We start from the raw sequence: 16,384 nt of genomic DNA, 5'->3' as shown, positions 1-16,384 counted from the left end.
GATACTCAGGAATTTAAAACATGCTTATGTTCTAAAAATGTATACTTGAATAACAGAGATATGAATGAAGATTTATATTATGATATTGGATACCTAGAGGTACCTAGCATAATGTCACTTTTCAGAGGAAAATTGTTATAGATTTTAAAGTTGTAGTTTTGTGACTAGAACAAACACAAAGTCAAGTTTTTAGTCTCATGGTCTTTTAAAACAATTATATGTTGTCTAGGATTCTCACACACTTGGCCATTTGCATGAAAATTTCAAATTTTTTTTCTTCTCAAGTCTTATTTATGATCTGGAGTTTCTGGTTATTTGTAATCCAGATTTGGAGCTATTATATTTATTCTGTTTTCAGGATGCTGTTCTGATGCAATTTTGTGCTAACAAGTTGGACAAGAAGGACTTCTTTGGAAAATCAGATCCTTTTCTTGTGTTTTATCGAAGTAATGAAGATGGCAGGTAGATTTATATTTTATGCATTTTAACACTAAAATAAGGTTGCTATTTGTATTATTTATTTCAGAGAAGCTCATTAAATTGATAAACAGAGTACAATATTTTTATTTTAAAAATTGATGTGATTTTCCATCTCAATAACCGTATCACTTTCTAAACATTTCATATGTTCTGTTTGATATTTAAAATGAATGATTTTCAGCTTCATGGAAACATTTCCTCTTTACTTTTTTATAAAGTTATAATGTTGTTTTAATAGTATGGAAGAATTATATTTTTCTAGACAGAGGATATGACTTGTTATGAACTTTATTTTCTTAGAGAATGAAATTGACTTTATGGGTTTTTTTTTTTTTTTTTTATACTACAGGGTTGTTGTTTTTTAATAATATCTAACATTCAGTAAAACTTTCTTTTTCATTCCAGTAATTTGAATATTTTTGCAGTCATTATAGATTGGTTTCTATTTGGTTTGAAAATGTATCCACTGGTTATAGAGTGTAATACATATGATTCTACCACTAAATACATTTTGTTGTTTTCTTTGATTCATATTGTAATGTCAGTATTTGTGGGAAAGTTCAGCAGTTAAAATTATGGGCTAACTTTTGTTGCTGTGGTTTAAATCATGAGTTAATAGCTCTGGGACCATAGGCAAGTTTTTTTAAGCTATGTGAAACTCAGTTTTCTCATCTGTAAATGGACTAATAATCAAATCTACCTCATAGGGTTATTGGGAGTATTACATGGGTTACTATGCAAAAAGAATTTAGAAGCTTGCCTATAACATATGAATAAGTTAAATGTTTGCTGCTGTTGTTATTTTCTAGTAAGGTGTTTTTATATTGTTTTTCTTAATTATGCATAGAAAAACATTAGCTAAAGAGAAAACATAATTTGAGAAAAATTAAGGGACTGGAATGAAAAAAACAACAACAACACAATACCTGTCAATAGTGCTAAACTTATAAATATAATCCTATATAATAAAAGCCTAATATGCTAAGTGTCCAGTACTCCAGTTTGTCCCTTCAACCAATCAAAGCATAATATGCTAATTACAAAGGCCACTCAACCACTCGCTATGATGTGCACTGACTACCAGGAGGAAGACACTTTGACCAGTTGGTTAGCTTGCTTCTGGGGTCTGACTGATCAGAAGTGAGCAAGATGGGCCGGACATGCCCTGGAGCCCTCTGACAGTCCCTCCCCAGCTAGCCAACTCCCCAGCCCCTATCATGCACTAGTGGGTCCCTCAGCTTGGCCTGTACTCTTTCGTAATCCAGGCTGAGGCAGTCCCCCAAGTGCGCAAATTTTGTGCACTGGGCCTCTAGTTATATAATGTCAATGCTATGTAATAAATATACAAAATGTTACATAAAAATTCAAAGTTTGTTATTTAAAATGAATACATTGACCAGTAGGAAATGATGCTTTTCTTACTGTGGGATTTTTTTGGATCAGATACTGGGCACTTTTGGGCTATCATGGCATCATATTATTAAATTTTGCATACTTCTTTTCTGTTTTGGTGTTTAGGATGTCAGAGTAACATTTGCATTTGAACACTGTTTTTATCTATGTGAAAAATATTGGACAATAAAGGAAATAATTATATTTGCCAGTCATTTTGAAGATAGAGAAAAATTAAAGAATGAACTCAAAAATTTTTTAATCACAATGTTCTTTTGTTTCCTCTTGTCTAATTACTTGTTTCTTGAATTTTCTATTTTTATTCTTCTAGTTTTCTTTATTGATAAAGATTAGTTATACATTTTAATCTATCACACATTTAATGCTACTGATGTGAGTTGCATGGCAGGAATTTATTATGCTTGTCTGAGTGATAACTTAGTTATTAAACAAAATCTCAATATTAAAGAATTAAAGTGCATAGAACTAATAAAAATATCTCAAATTATTTAAAAAACAACTATTACTAAAATTTGATGAATCTCATTTCAGAATATTTCCTACATATATAGGTGTCCAAAAAATGTATACATATACTTTGAATAACTATAAAGGCAAAGCTTATTAAAATGCATTTAATTTTCAAAATTGAGCTATCAGCTATTAAAGTGTATATACATGTTTTGGGACACCCTATATTTACACACATAAAACTAGTTCACCAGATAGATCCAAGTATATGTAATGAGACATATTTATTAGTATATTAATATATATGTTTTGTTTTAAATGAGTAAATATGCATTTCTCACTTTTTATTTATAAGCTTCTAATATACACACACACACACACACACAAACACATATATACATATATAGATATGTAAAGGAGAGGGAAAGAGAGACAGAAAGATTAATGATGAGAGAAAATCATTAGTTGTTGCCTCCTGAATGCCCACAACTAGAGATAGAATTGGCAACCCAGGCATGTGCCCCAGATAGATATGGAATCTGGGACCCTTCAGTCCAAAGGCCAACACTATCCACTGAGCCAAACCGGCTGTCTCTATTTTTGACTGTAAAGATTTTAGTCTTATTTTTAGGATTTATTTGACTATGGAGCTATTTCAAAAATTGCCTGTTGCCTAACGTGTTTATGGCTCATTTTATATAATAGGAAAGAATAAAACTAATTTCAACCAGAAACATTAATATAAATCTTAATAATATGTGATTATAAATTTTTCTTTTCTGCTTTTACATTAAATTTGGTAACTTGACCTGTATTTATATTCAATAATTAGATAATAATTTCCATTGGGAATAGCTACTTTTTATTTTATTTTTATAAATGGCATCATTTAAAATACTTTAATACAGATTATTTAATATATTTTTTCTTATAATGCCATTTATAATATAACCATACACTTTATATTTATAAAACAACTAGTGACCCGGTGCACAAATTTGTGCACACTGAAAGAAAATTAATTAGAAGAAATATTTTAATGTCGCTATTCGCCCTTTCTCTATAATAGAAGTGTCAACCAAATTCATGATCGACAATGACAGGTAGAAATATGTATGCAAATAGCAACAGTGAGAGCTTTACATATACAGATAAATTTGCATAATTAGACCTGCTTTCTGATTTAGCTAAACCTTCTCCAACCCAGTGAAGCACCCCAACTTCTCTCTCAGGTAATTATCAGCAACACAGCAATAAATATAAACACAAAGCAGATTATTATTGTAGATAATACAGGGAGAACAAAGGGTAAGATATTTTACTGTAGCAGTGTTTGACTATATTCTGTGCAGTGAGAAAACCTGAGGTTATTTTCAAGTTCCACCATTTCCTATTTCTTTTCACTTGGGTTAAGTTTCTAAGCTTCCTAAATCTCTGTTTTCTGGCTAATGAAAAGAAAATAGGATTCCACTGAGTCTCCTGTCTACCTACTCCACGACTTCTCTGAGGACCAAATGAAATGAGGCACTTGAAAACACTTCATAGACATTTGTTTACCAGTGTTAAATGTCTCCACCTGGCTATAAAGCAAGTCGTGTTCCTGGGATGAAGAAACTGTAAGGTGACTAGTCTCTAGGGAGGGAAAGCCAGGGATTGCTATATGACGTCATTACCTTGACAGTTGGACACTTAGCACATTAGCCTTAGATATATATAGATACTCCTGAATGTGAGAAAGAGTTACATCAGACTCCTGTCAGAATTTTCATTAGTGACACTAGCACTGGAATTTCTGGTGAGATTTTGCTGTCTGTATCACATCTCATGTATTACAACCGAAAATGATTAATCAAAGAGAGAAGACTATGTGGCTCATGCATACCTCACTAAGATGAGGACACACTATCTTAAAAGAAGTTTCAAATGTCAAAGTATTTATTATGGCTGGTGATATTAGGGCTATAACAGAAGTTTTGATTTAATCTTAAGAGGCCAAAAAGAAGTCAGTAGATTTTTGAGCATTTGGGTGTGAAAATAGTCAGTTGTTATCTATCTATCTATCTATCTATCTATCTATCTATCCATCCATCCATCTATTATCTATCTATTATATCTATCTATCTATCCATCCATCCATCTATTATCTATCTATTATATCTATCTATCTATCTATCATCTATCATCTCTCTATCTATTTATCTATCTAATCTGTCACCATACCAAAGACTTAATACATAGTAGAATGTGATACAATAGAAGAAGAGCAGGCAAGGCCCCTTTGTAGATCTTTAAGAATGTATTGTATTAAGATGAAAGGCAGGTACCTTTTTCTAAAACAAAACAATATATGTAATTTTTGTCCCTAAGAATGTTTCTTAACCATTTTGTGTACTTTTATTTTTCTCATTTGAGTCCCCCCCCCCCCCTTTTTTTTTTATTTGTCTGTTTTTTGCCTATCTCTCTCTGGTCCTATTTTCTTTTCTTCTTTGTACTTTAGATATCTTGGCATCTTTCTGAGTCTTCTCTTTAATAGCTTTATCCCCAGTGGTTCCTAAATTGCTTAAGTGAGTCATTTCTTAGAGCATTGACCATAGAGCTCTTTCAATTTAGTAAGAAGCATGAGTTTCTTTAGATTGGTGAGGATACTATCAGGAAAGTGATGGCATTATACCATAATTCTCATCATGAATACTTGAACTCTTGATATTATATTTCTATTTGATGTTTTAATATAAACAAACCTTCTTTCCTGAAAGGAAGAAGATAGACTCAAAGGCTTTACAAAATATATTATTTTCTTGTGAGGGCTAAGGGCACATGTTCTTATGTTCATGACTGTTAGAGAGAATCCTGTCATTAGAATACTTCATGAATAAAGGATCGGTGAGCACTGAGTTTATGTATTATCCTAACTAAGAATATTTTAAACATTTTATAGTTCATGAACTGCTGCATAATTCATATCAGGCAAGAACATTTACAGGACTCTATTAATGTCTAAAAATTGCATAGTTTGGTGGAAACAACACGGAAAACTGAGTTTAAGGCTCCATGGATTCTCCTTCTTATTGTATATTCTTGAGTTATCTTCCATCAAGGAATTCTTCAGAAATATAGAAGTTTTCAGTCTAGATAAAGAAGGAACCACTTATGGAGTGATCTTCCTAAAATTCATGTTAATTTAATTTAATTTTATTAAAATATATTTATATTGACTTCAGAGAAGAGGGGAGAGGGAGAGAGAGATAGAAACATCAATGATGAGAGGGGATCAATGATAGGCTGCCTCCTGCACACCCTCTACTGGTGATATAGCCCGCAACCTGGGCTTGTGCCCTGATCAGGAATCAATCAGGTTCATAGGTTAAAGGGTGTGCAGGAGGCAGACAATCAATGATAATTCTCTCATCATTGATGTTTCTGTCTCTCTCCCTCTCCCTTCCTCTCATAATAAATCCCTGCAATGTACCTCTCAAACACTGAGCCAGGCAGGCCAGGCTGATGATGTTAATTTTAAATAGGCCCTTGGGCTCTGTAAAAAAGTCCTACTCTTTTTCCTCAAACCATCAACTTTTCCTCTCTCCCAGACACTTGGGCACTCTGCCCTCTTCCTTCTTTGCTGATAATCATGCTTCTTATATCATAAGAAAATGGGAGCAACTGGAGATCTTCCTCATGATCGCATCATAGCATCTACCCTGTGCTGTGATGCTGTGGCTTCCTGAAAGTCCCTGAAGAAGGACTGTCAGTGCTTCCAAGGGCAAGTCCTCCACCGATGCCCTGGATCCACATGCATCGCCTAAAGCACATTGCTCCAGCCTTTCTCCCCTTTCCCTCACGCTTCACAGATTGGTTCCTCTCTTCTTGGTAGTTTCTTTTAGCTCAAAACGTACTGTGGTTGCCTTCTACTTGAAAAAAAAAAAAAATTAAAAAGCAGCAAACCAACCAACAAACAAGCAAAACTAAAAAAAAACATTTCACTTGCCTAATCTTTCCCCCAATTTCTCTTTAAAGCTGAACGCCTCAAAAATGTTTATAGACTCTGCCTCAGTTCCTCTTCTCTTTCTCAAACCCATTCCAATCAGATTTTTCTCCTCAATATTCCAGCAAAACAGCTTTTCTTGATAACTGTCATATTTTCAGTGACCTGTGGATATTGTTCCCTGTATTAATATGTCATCACAATATTTAGAGATTGTTTACAAAGCAGCTTTAGAAGAATATCATTTGTAGTAGACTTAATTCAAAATCTTATTGCTTTATATTATAGTGAGTTAATTTTTAAAGTTTTAAAACCACAAACCCCTTCTTATTAAATGATATAGTAGCAAAAAATGGAATGGCAACATTTATTCTGCATCAAAAGAGAGAGAAGAATGACTACTAAAATGATATGTAATTGAATCACAGAAATAACTGAAAATTCTTTTTTTTACAGTTTTACAATTTGTCATAAGACAGAAGTTGTCAAAAATACTCTAAATCCTGTATGGCAAGCATTCAAGATCTCAGTCCGAGCATTATGTAATGGCGATTATGACAGGTAAAGAAATGACAACTTTTCTGAGAGCTTTGATTATTTACTCTAATTTTGTATTCAATAATCCTAAGTCGATTAAAAAATATTAAAGTAGCTTCTTTACTGATGTAACTGTGTATGCACAAAAGAATGAATAATTTATTTATGTTTTGGTGAAGAGGGGTAATTTGGTAAGTTAAAATTGGTTGAACTGACTGTAATTCCAAGAAGAAAAATGAGGAAAGCCCTAAAAAGATATTGAATATTAGTTTAAGTTTTAACATATTACTATTCAAAAGTCATTCAACAATTTTCACTGCCTCAAGGCTTTCATTTGGTATTGTCTTCCTAGACTGGCGTAAGTGAATATATGAGATACTAGAGTGCCGGTGCATGAAATTTGTGCATGAAGAGGTTGTGTCCCTCAGCCCAGCCTGCACCCTCTTCAATTTGGGACCCCTCAAAGGACATCCCTCTCACAATCCAGGACTGCTGGCTTCCAACTGCTTGCCTTCCTGCCTTCCTGATTGCCCCTAACCGCTTCTGCCTGCCATTCTGATCACCCCTAACCACTCCCCTGCCAGCCTAATCAATGCCTAACTGCTCCCCTGCCAGCCTGATTGTCCCTAACTGCCCTCCGCTTCAGACCTGGGTCCTTCCCAGCTGCCCTTCCCTGCTGACCATCTTGTGGTGGACATCTTGTGTCCATCTTGTGTATTGGAGTGATGGTCAATTTGCATATCACTCTTTTATTAAATAGGATAATACTATGACTAGATATATTATCAACCCTAAAAAGCTCCAGAAACTTTTATTTGCAGCACTGTTCTCATAGTTGCTGAACCTATAGATCTGGTAGGTGGGTGTGATGACTCTGAAGATCTTTCCACAATATACCTAAACATTTCTTAATATCATAGATTTATTTTTAAATAACATTGATTGGAAGGTTATAACCCTATTCACTACAAAAGAAAAGCAAATAAATAGAAAGTAAAAGCTCAGTCTCTTGATTTTATTTATCTCCTTACTTGTATATTAGGAAATTGGGAATTTATTCTGTTAACTAATATTATAAAAGAAACTATTGATTACCAATATGTCATCACTTTTATTTTAAAATGTATCATGACATTTGACTTATTTTATTAATTTAATTGGATTATAATTTAATTAACTGGTTATCCTTTTTCTAAAAGAGTGCTTCTCATACCTTTTCATAGAAATTCAGATTCTCATAGAAATCTATGAACCTCATAGAAATCCAGATTCTCAGGCCCTAACCCAGGTTTACTGACCCAGGAACTCTGGGGATGAGGTCCGACAATGTTTTTACAAACCCTTCCTGGGAACCTAGTCTATGTTCTGATGAGAAGTCCTATTCTGACAGTGTTTTCAAAAGTAGAGGTGCAGCTGAATGCCTCCCTGTTGAAGAAGGAGCTCTGTCACACTTGACATCTCTCCCATATACTTTCCCTGCTTCCTTTACAGAGTCAATGCAGATTTTAGAAACCTCAGCTAAGATATAAATTGAATTTAGCAATAAAATTATCAAAGACAAATTCAAATTACTGTGTAAAGTCTCCAGGCATACTCTAAAAACTACAGTTCATTTATTTTATTTTTGATGTATATTTTATATTGTTGATAGTATTACAGATGTCTCCCATTTACTCCCCTTAACTCCCTGTCCTCCAAGTCCCTATTCCCCCCAGGTCTTCACTATCCTATGGCCCATATCCATGGGCTGTGCCTAACCTATCTAATAAAAGAGAAACATGCAAATTGACCGTACCTCCTCTATGTCCACAAGCCATACCTACCAGCCAATCAGGAGTGAGTATGCAAATTAACCCAACAAATATGGCAGCTATGGAGCTGGAGCAAGAAGGAGGCTTGGGTTGTCCCCAGCAATGGAGGAAGCCAAGCTTCCCACCCACCCTGGCCTGCCCTAGTCTCTGCTCAAGGCTACAAAGTTTCAATTATGAAAGATAAATAAATCCCATATACCAGGGCCCCGCTTGGGTTGTTGGGGGGTGTGGCTGGCCTGCAAACCACCACAGGCTTCTCACCCAGGCCACTCCATGCCCTAAGGGAACCCCCACCTGTGCATCAGGCCTCTATCCTATCTAATAAAAGAGTAATATGCAAATTGGCCATCACTCCAACCCACAAAATGGGTGCCCCCATATGGCCAAAGATGGCTGCCCCCATGTGGACATAAGATGGCTGGCAGGGGAGGGCAGTTAGGGGCAATCAGACTGGCAGTGGAGCAATTAGGCATCAATCAGGCTGGCAGGGGAGTTGTTAGGGGGTGATCAGGCTGGCAGAGAGAAGCAGTTAGGGGCAATCAGGCAGACATGCAAGTTAGCAGTTGGGAGCCAGCAGCCCTGGATTGTGAGAAGGATGTCTGACTGCCAGTTTAGGCCCTATTTTACCAGGATCAGTCCTAAACTGACAGTCGGACATCCCTCAAGGGGTCCCAGATTGGAGAGGGTGCAGGCTGGGCTGAGGACATACACACCCCTGTGCATGAATTTTGTGCATCGGGCCTCTAGTAAGGACATAAGTTCTTTGGTTTATATATCATTTTGATCTTACTAAGTAACTTTATGTGTATGTTTTTCTCATGGACAGAACAATCAAAGTAGAGGTATATGACTGGGAACGAGATGGGAGGTAAGACATTGTCTCTTTTTTTATTCTTGCTCCTGACACTTAATATGCTTTAATAAATAAGTATATTGAAATGATTATGTTTTTGCATTTAATTTTGTCCTCTTTTTCCAAATATTACTGATGTGTTTATATGTGATTTTAAGAATGAGTGTATTTTCTTTAATGTGGAGATTAAAATAGTGGTCTTTCTCATTTCCAGTAATGTAGTAAATTTGGATCAGATGATTTCTCAGGGTGTCCAACTTACAGATATCATTTTATTTTTGTATCTCACAATCTCTCTGAAGATTCCTATAATCATTATATCCCATATCACTCCTGAGAACACACCTGAGTCTTCACCCCTTTCCCTCCAAAACAGACATACCTCTCACAACAAACAACAAAGTGAAATGCAAGCATTAGATCTGATAATTGCCAGTAAAAATACTTGTTCAGAGTTCCGCAATTATGGACTCCCTCTGTATATCACAGCAGACGTTAAAGACTAAAAAAGAGGGAATAGAGGGGAGAAAATGGCAAGAATGTACTACTTTTTTCCTTTCTTCTTAAATATTGTCTCACTGTTACTATTGTTTTACATGGGGTTGATTTTGAGGTGTTTTTTAGATGATGTTAAAGCCAAGGTAGGCAGAAATGCTCAAATCTTGCATTGGCCTAGATAATGGTCTCTCCAGGTGGTTCCAGGAAGTGAACATAGGTTGGCCAAGGAGAATGACAAATTGGAAAACAAAGGGCATTTGATTTTACTTGGCTACATGCCCTAAAATCCAGCCCTGAGGTGACTGGTAAATGGAGCTAAAGCATGAGGTTAAAGCTCAAGATCTAAGGGCTTTCTCTCCACATTGTATGCAAGCCAGCACCCAAGCTCTCATGGTCTGGATACCTGAACCCTCCTATTAAATATAGGAACAGACTGGATAAAAAAAGATTGGCCTGTCCTGAGAGGACACCTCCCCTCACCTTTCTGCTGCTTGGGTGGGAAAATGCCTAATTGGAGCACCTCATGCAAGCATGTAAGTGCCATTTACACATACACTCACACATATGGTGCATTAGGCTGTGAGTAAGCAAAACAGAGTTTAACCCAATTGTTATTTTCTCCTTTCTAAGGCGTGATAAGGGAGGATGGAGAGAGAGGTAGAGATTATACTCCACATGGTAGCAATTACCAAACAGTTTATATAAGACTCAGTGATTTCAGGCTTTAAATTATAACCCAAACATGATTGTGCTAAAGTGGCCTAACATTTTTTGACATTTATACTTAGAGATGATCAATGCTGTATCACTGGTCTTTGCATTTCTGTCAGAATACTTATTTAATTATTTGTTAGTTTCTTTACACAAATTCTACTTGCATTCTGAAGAAACCTCACAAGATAACCTAATGTTTTTCTCTAGGGACTGATGCCTGATTGCTTCACTAAAACTTATTCACTGAGAAAATGAGTTTTGCTCCTCAGAATAAATAGGAAAAGAAACAATGCCAATCTGAGTAACATGCCAATCTGAGTAAAGTAGGCATTCTGCCTTTTATCACATATCCAGATGATATAAATATAGGGTACGTCCTATAAAGTTTTATAATAGATTATATACATTTTAATTGAGAATGGGCAAAAGCTGTGGCCTTTTCCTAGTATTTTTGGGGAAATTTTAATTTAATAACTTATAAACTAGGGGTATCAATTCAGATTTATTGTTATCCATGACAATTCAATCCAAATTCGCAAATTGTAGATATTTTATTGCCTTGCTTTGAAGGGTGAGTTTTATTACTCTCCTGTTGTCTTTAGCCTGTCTGAGCCACAACATTTTAAAATAGCTTTGAAAATTAGAATTACCTTGAAATTCAGTTATCTTTTGTTTTGCTATTAGAATTTTGAGCATTTCTATACAGGATATGACTTATTGACTGTTTCTAATATGCTAGATTTCTTTAAGCATTTTTTATTTTATTTCCCATTTAATTTTCATAATAAGAGATAAATACTATAAAGGGTGGGATAAAAGTAGGTTTACAATAATTAATAAATAATAATATAAATATAAACTCTGTTTCACTTACAAACAACTGTAAAGCTACTTTTGCCCCTCCCACCTTATATCAATACCATTTTATAGGTGAAGAAAACAAGGCAAAGAAGCAATAGGCCAAAATCACATAGCTAGTAAATGGTGGAGCCAAGATCTGAACTCTCCAGTATGCTTCCAGTGGTGTACTCATAATTAATATACTATATATTTCTATAACATTATAGTTAAAAATTCTGGCACTTAAATAAAAGCCTTCAACCTAAACATTGGTCTTACCCTATGATTCTTTGGTAATTGATAATGTGGTAATTAAAGGAATCCAAGGGCTATTTAAGAAAGGTTAGATTATGAGAATGACAACTAAAATGAGATCAAGAGCAAGTGAGAGATAGGGAAAAAAATAGAGAAAGAGGTCATTTATGAAATGTACTTAAAAGAATATGTTTATATTGGGAAAAAGTTTTTCAACAAAAATGATTTACTTTTCGAGACATGGATTTAGAAACAAGTTAAATATTTAGATTTATGTTGTAAACTCATGTTGTCATTATACAATCAACTCTTTGGGGAAAGATTGGCATTGGTGGATATAGTGTTGATTAATTTTTAAATTTCACTTCTACATACCTCCCATAACAGCACATTCAAAAGAAATCTGGGGAGTTAAAGACTTATTGGTATCAATGGAAGTGAAATTAGGATGGAGAGGTTGTTAAGGATACTTTAAACATTTCTTGGAAATGAATTATGATTAGTAGAATATTTAGAGAAAGGTTTTGTGTTTTACAAGTGTTAATAGCTTCTCGATGTTGGGGTAAAATTATCTTTTTTTAATCCAAAATATAGCTTTACATTTTGTATGAAAAATTTCAGTCCATAATATAATTCATGTGCATTAAAGTAGCATTTTTCAAAGTTAGTAAAATTATTAGTTTGTGGGTGAACTAGAAAAGGAAAAATTAAAATCATGATTAAATCTTGAAAACTTTTAACTAAATAATATGTATGAAATTAAAAAACATATTAGTCTGCAATAAAAATTATGTATAAAACCTAAAATCCATATATTAGTTTTATAATGCAGTAATAATAGTCATAGTCACTGTATAGATTGTTATACAAGCTGATATTCTGGCTTGTGGTTCTGTGTGATTTAATAGCACAGGGCTATTATTCCTTTTCCATTTATTATTGTTTATCTGACATAATTTCCCAAGTTCTTCTCTTAAGTCAGAGTGAATATATGATAACCATTATATTTCATAATGAATATAATTATCAGCAGATTGTTTCCTATTCTTTATGTTTTTTCCCTGTCACTTTTAATATTTGTCAAAAATCCTGTGCACATATCACTCTTTTTAGAAAAGATTATTTGTTCAGTGGATTTTTTTTAACAGTATAGATCAGCATTTTCCAATATAAATGTAAGGTGTGTCACATAAGTAATTTCAAATTTTCTCGTGGCAATATTAAAAAGTAAAAGTACAACAGTGAAATTAATGTAATGATATATTTTATTTAATCCTATATGTTTAAAATATTGTTTTAATGTAGGATCAATATAAAAATTATTGATACATTTTACATTTAAAAATATTTTATTTTATTGATTTGAGAGAGAGAGGAAGGGAAAAGAATAGAGAGATAGGAACATTGATTGGCCGCTTCCTACACGCCCCTCATTAGGAATCTAGCCAGCAACCTGGGCATGTGCCCTGATCTGGAATCGAACAGGTGACCTCTTGGTTCAGGGGTTGATACTCAATCACTGAGCCACACCAGCAGGGCAAGAAATGTTTACACTTTTTATACTAAGTTTTGAAATCTGCTATGTATTTTAATGCTTATAGCACATCCCAATTCAGAGTAACTGCATTTTAAGTAACCAACCTAAATCAACATATGGTTGGTGGCTACCATGTTGGACAACATCATGTAGACTTTAATACAGTCTACATCCTCAGTAATTACATATCAGATGAAATGTTTTCCCAGCATATAACAGAAGTTTAGAATTGTCCCTTTATAAAACATGGAAAAACTGTTCAAATGTCTACATTTTTTTGTATTAATGTAACCATAAGAAACCAAGAAATAATGTGGTCTTTCATCTAGAGAGAATATTTTATTCAAAGATTCAAGTGGAAAATGCTTGGCAGTGTTACTTGCTTACAATCACATTTCCTTTTACTAGCTAGGTACTTCAGGTGATGATATTCACAGACTTTCAGAAGTGATGTGATCTTGAGTCATAATTCTGATGGTGTGTTTGACTCAATTCATCGACTTCAAATTATTTCTAAAGCAAACGTGTTGTGTATCTATGAGGCCTACTAAAATGTGGTAATGATGTTAAGCAAATAGCCAGTTGAGGTGAAGTTAGGTTCCTTGCCTTGAGTTCCTCTAGAATTGAAGAAATGTAGTCATTTTTATTATTTCAACAGTTAACAATGGCTTAGAGTGCAGAGGCATTACTTGACCCTGATATGAATAACCAGTGTAAATGTACTTAATTTTCCACAAGTTAAACCACTTTGCTTAAATCATCCCCATTGTCCCCACAATTTCTTCAAGGAATGTGCAAAATGAATATTCAAATCTCATTTTAACAATTGACAACCTGAAGTGCTGAGAAACTGACTAGTCTTGGTTACAAAGCAATCAGTGGAGGTATCCTTAAAAAGCTTTCCTTGATTGAAGTTGCTTCAGCTGGCTTTGTGTAGTTTCAATTAAAATTCAGGGAGCATTAGTGGAACAACTCTGCATTAAAACCATGTGACTTTAATGTGGGACTGATTGTAAATGGGCCACCAAGTGGAGCACTGTCTCCCAGGAAATGATGAATTGAAGGAAGGGTTCAGCCAGTGAACTGCTTCTGATGTCTATTATCACTTTGTATTTTATCGAATCTAGTCATTTTAAAGAATGATACTTATTATAAGGGCAAACCTCATTTATCTGTGAAATGTGTATGGATGCTATCAGCTTTTAGTTACATTTGAAGATAACATTTGATAAATGCATTTGATGTTTTGTTCCTGTGATTATGCATCATCATAATATGAAATAAGTGATTACTTTTAAGTTGTCTAAGACATGATAACTCATTCAGGAAAGGCATGTGCAAACCTTTTATATTTTAAAATTTATTATAAATGTCTTCACTTATTCTAATTAACCGTTTCCTAACAATATCCCTCTATTTGCTTGCAGTTAACTCTGTGTCCTAAAAGCATATTCAGTAGACAAAATTTGGCTGCTTTCCTTGTTCCACTACCTATCACTTCTTTGATACTTAAAAAACGTTAATAAATGGAATTTAATAATGTATATGTTACTTACTGACATACTATTTTTTCTTCCACCTATTAAATTTTTAAGTAATGTTTTTGTTAATCCTCACCCAAGTATATTTTTTCATTGATTTTTAGGGAGAGAGGAAAAAACAGAGAGAAACATCAATATGAGAGGAACACATCGATTGGTTGTCTCCTGCACAAGTTCTGGTCAGGGCCTGGGTGGGGGAGGAGCCTGCAACCTAGGTATGTGCCCTTGACTGAAAATGAACCTGGCCTTTGGTCCACAGGCTGACACTCTAGCCACTGAGCCAAACTGGCTAGGGCTTAAGTAATATATTTTTTTTTATCACTTTTGTAAAAAATTGCTATTGAGCATTTATTATGTACTAAAGTGTTTGCCAAGTGATATGACTTAATGAAAAACTCCAATCTTCATATAATAATATTTTTAATTTTTCTTAATATGTTTTGTTATATTCTTCCACTCAACTGGAGTGGTTTTGGATTCTATCAGATCTATATTTCAAGGGGTTAAAAAGCTTGTTCTAATTTTCAAGACAAAGAAAATTGTATAAACACTGACCCTTTACTAAAAGATATTTGCAGGATATGTTTGGGGATGTCTCAGGATTGGCATGTATTTTTCTAGCATCAAAACTTGCTTAGGTAACCTTGACACTTTGAAAGCTATTCTGTGTTCATTTTTGCCCATTGGTTTTCTATACAGGCCCAATTGAATGCTGTCAATTGTCAGAAAGCTTTCCTTATGTATCTAAATTCAGTTAATGGTAAGTGTTGTGCTTACCATTTAGGAATGTTTATTAGCTTGTCTAACACATTATAACTTAGGTTGAAATGATTTGTTTCTGCTTTATCTCTCATATGAAACTGTAAACTGCTGAGGTTAAGGACCGTGTTTTGTTTTGTTATTTCTCACTGAGCAGATTGCAGGGCTTTTAACGTAGTAGCTTCTTGCTGTGTTATTTCAATGCTATAGAAGAGAGTATTTGAAATAACTGTCATCTCTCTAATGAACACTCAATCCTCCATCAGTGCTTTTAGATCTCCTCCTTTCCACCCTTTACTTGAAACTATGAAATTATCTTGAATAATAGGAGAGCTTTAATTTCTCTAGTGAAATTTCAGGCAATGAGTAATTAATTCAGCTGTCATTTTTGTCTTTTTTTTTCAACCATTTGCAGACATCTTAGATTTTATATTAAGATCATATATCTGTCATACGGATTACATTTTATGCTTTATTCCATATTTAAATACTGATGGCTTTTACCAACTCCACAGTGGAACTATCTAATTCAAGTCAACAAATAGTATACATTTTGATTTCTGACCACCTTACTATTTATTTGATTCCATTAGAATGTCATCAGTCAAATTGGAATGTAAATTAAATTCTAATTTTGCTATAATATTACAGTCCTCAGTGATGGAAAGGACCTTTACAGTTAGCTTTTTATTTTATAAGAAGAAGGCTGAGTCT

The 16,384-nt window shown here is 34.2% G+C and overlaps 1 protein-coding gene across 5 annotated transcripts in view; it reads left to right on the top strand.

Annotated features, from left to right (window-relative positions):
* The window catches only part of CPNE8 (copine 8), a 179,514-nt gene that overhangs the window by 92,128 nt on the left and 71,002 nt on the right, over window positions 1-16,384 (top strand). For all 5 annotated transcript variants that reach the window (XM_036455438.2, XM_036455442.2, XM_036455440.2 and 2 more), the window contains 3 exons: window positions 359-462; window positions 6,782-6,886; window positions 9,500-9,541. In XM_036455438.2, the coding sequence (XP_036311331.1) occupies window positions 359-462; window positions 6,782-6,886; window positions 9,500-9,541 (251 nt within the window). The remainder of the gene's footprint in view (window positions 1-358; window positions 463-6,781; window positions 6,887-9,499; window positions 9,542-16,384) is intronic.

This window comes from Pipistrellus kuhlii, unplaced genomic scaffold (assembly GCF_014108245.1).
Source record: "Pipistrellus kuhlii isolate mPipKuh1 unplaced genomic scaffold, mPipKuh1.p scaffold_m20_p_3, whole genome shotgun sequence".
In the NCBI taxonomy this organism is placed as follows: domain Eukaryota; kingdom Metazoa; phylum Chordata; class Mammalia; order Chiroptera; family Vespertilionidae; genus Pipistrellus; species Pipistrellus kuhlii.
The sequence above is the reverse complement of the archived record's forward strand: the minus strand, read 5'-3'. Positions and strand labels throughout refer to the sequence as shown.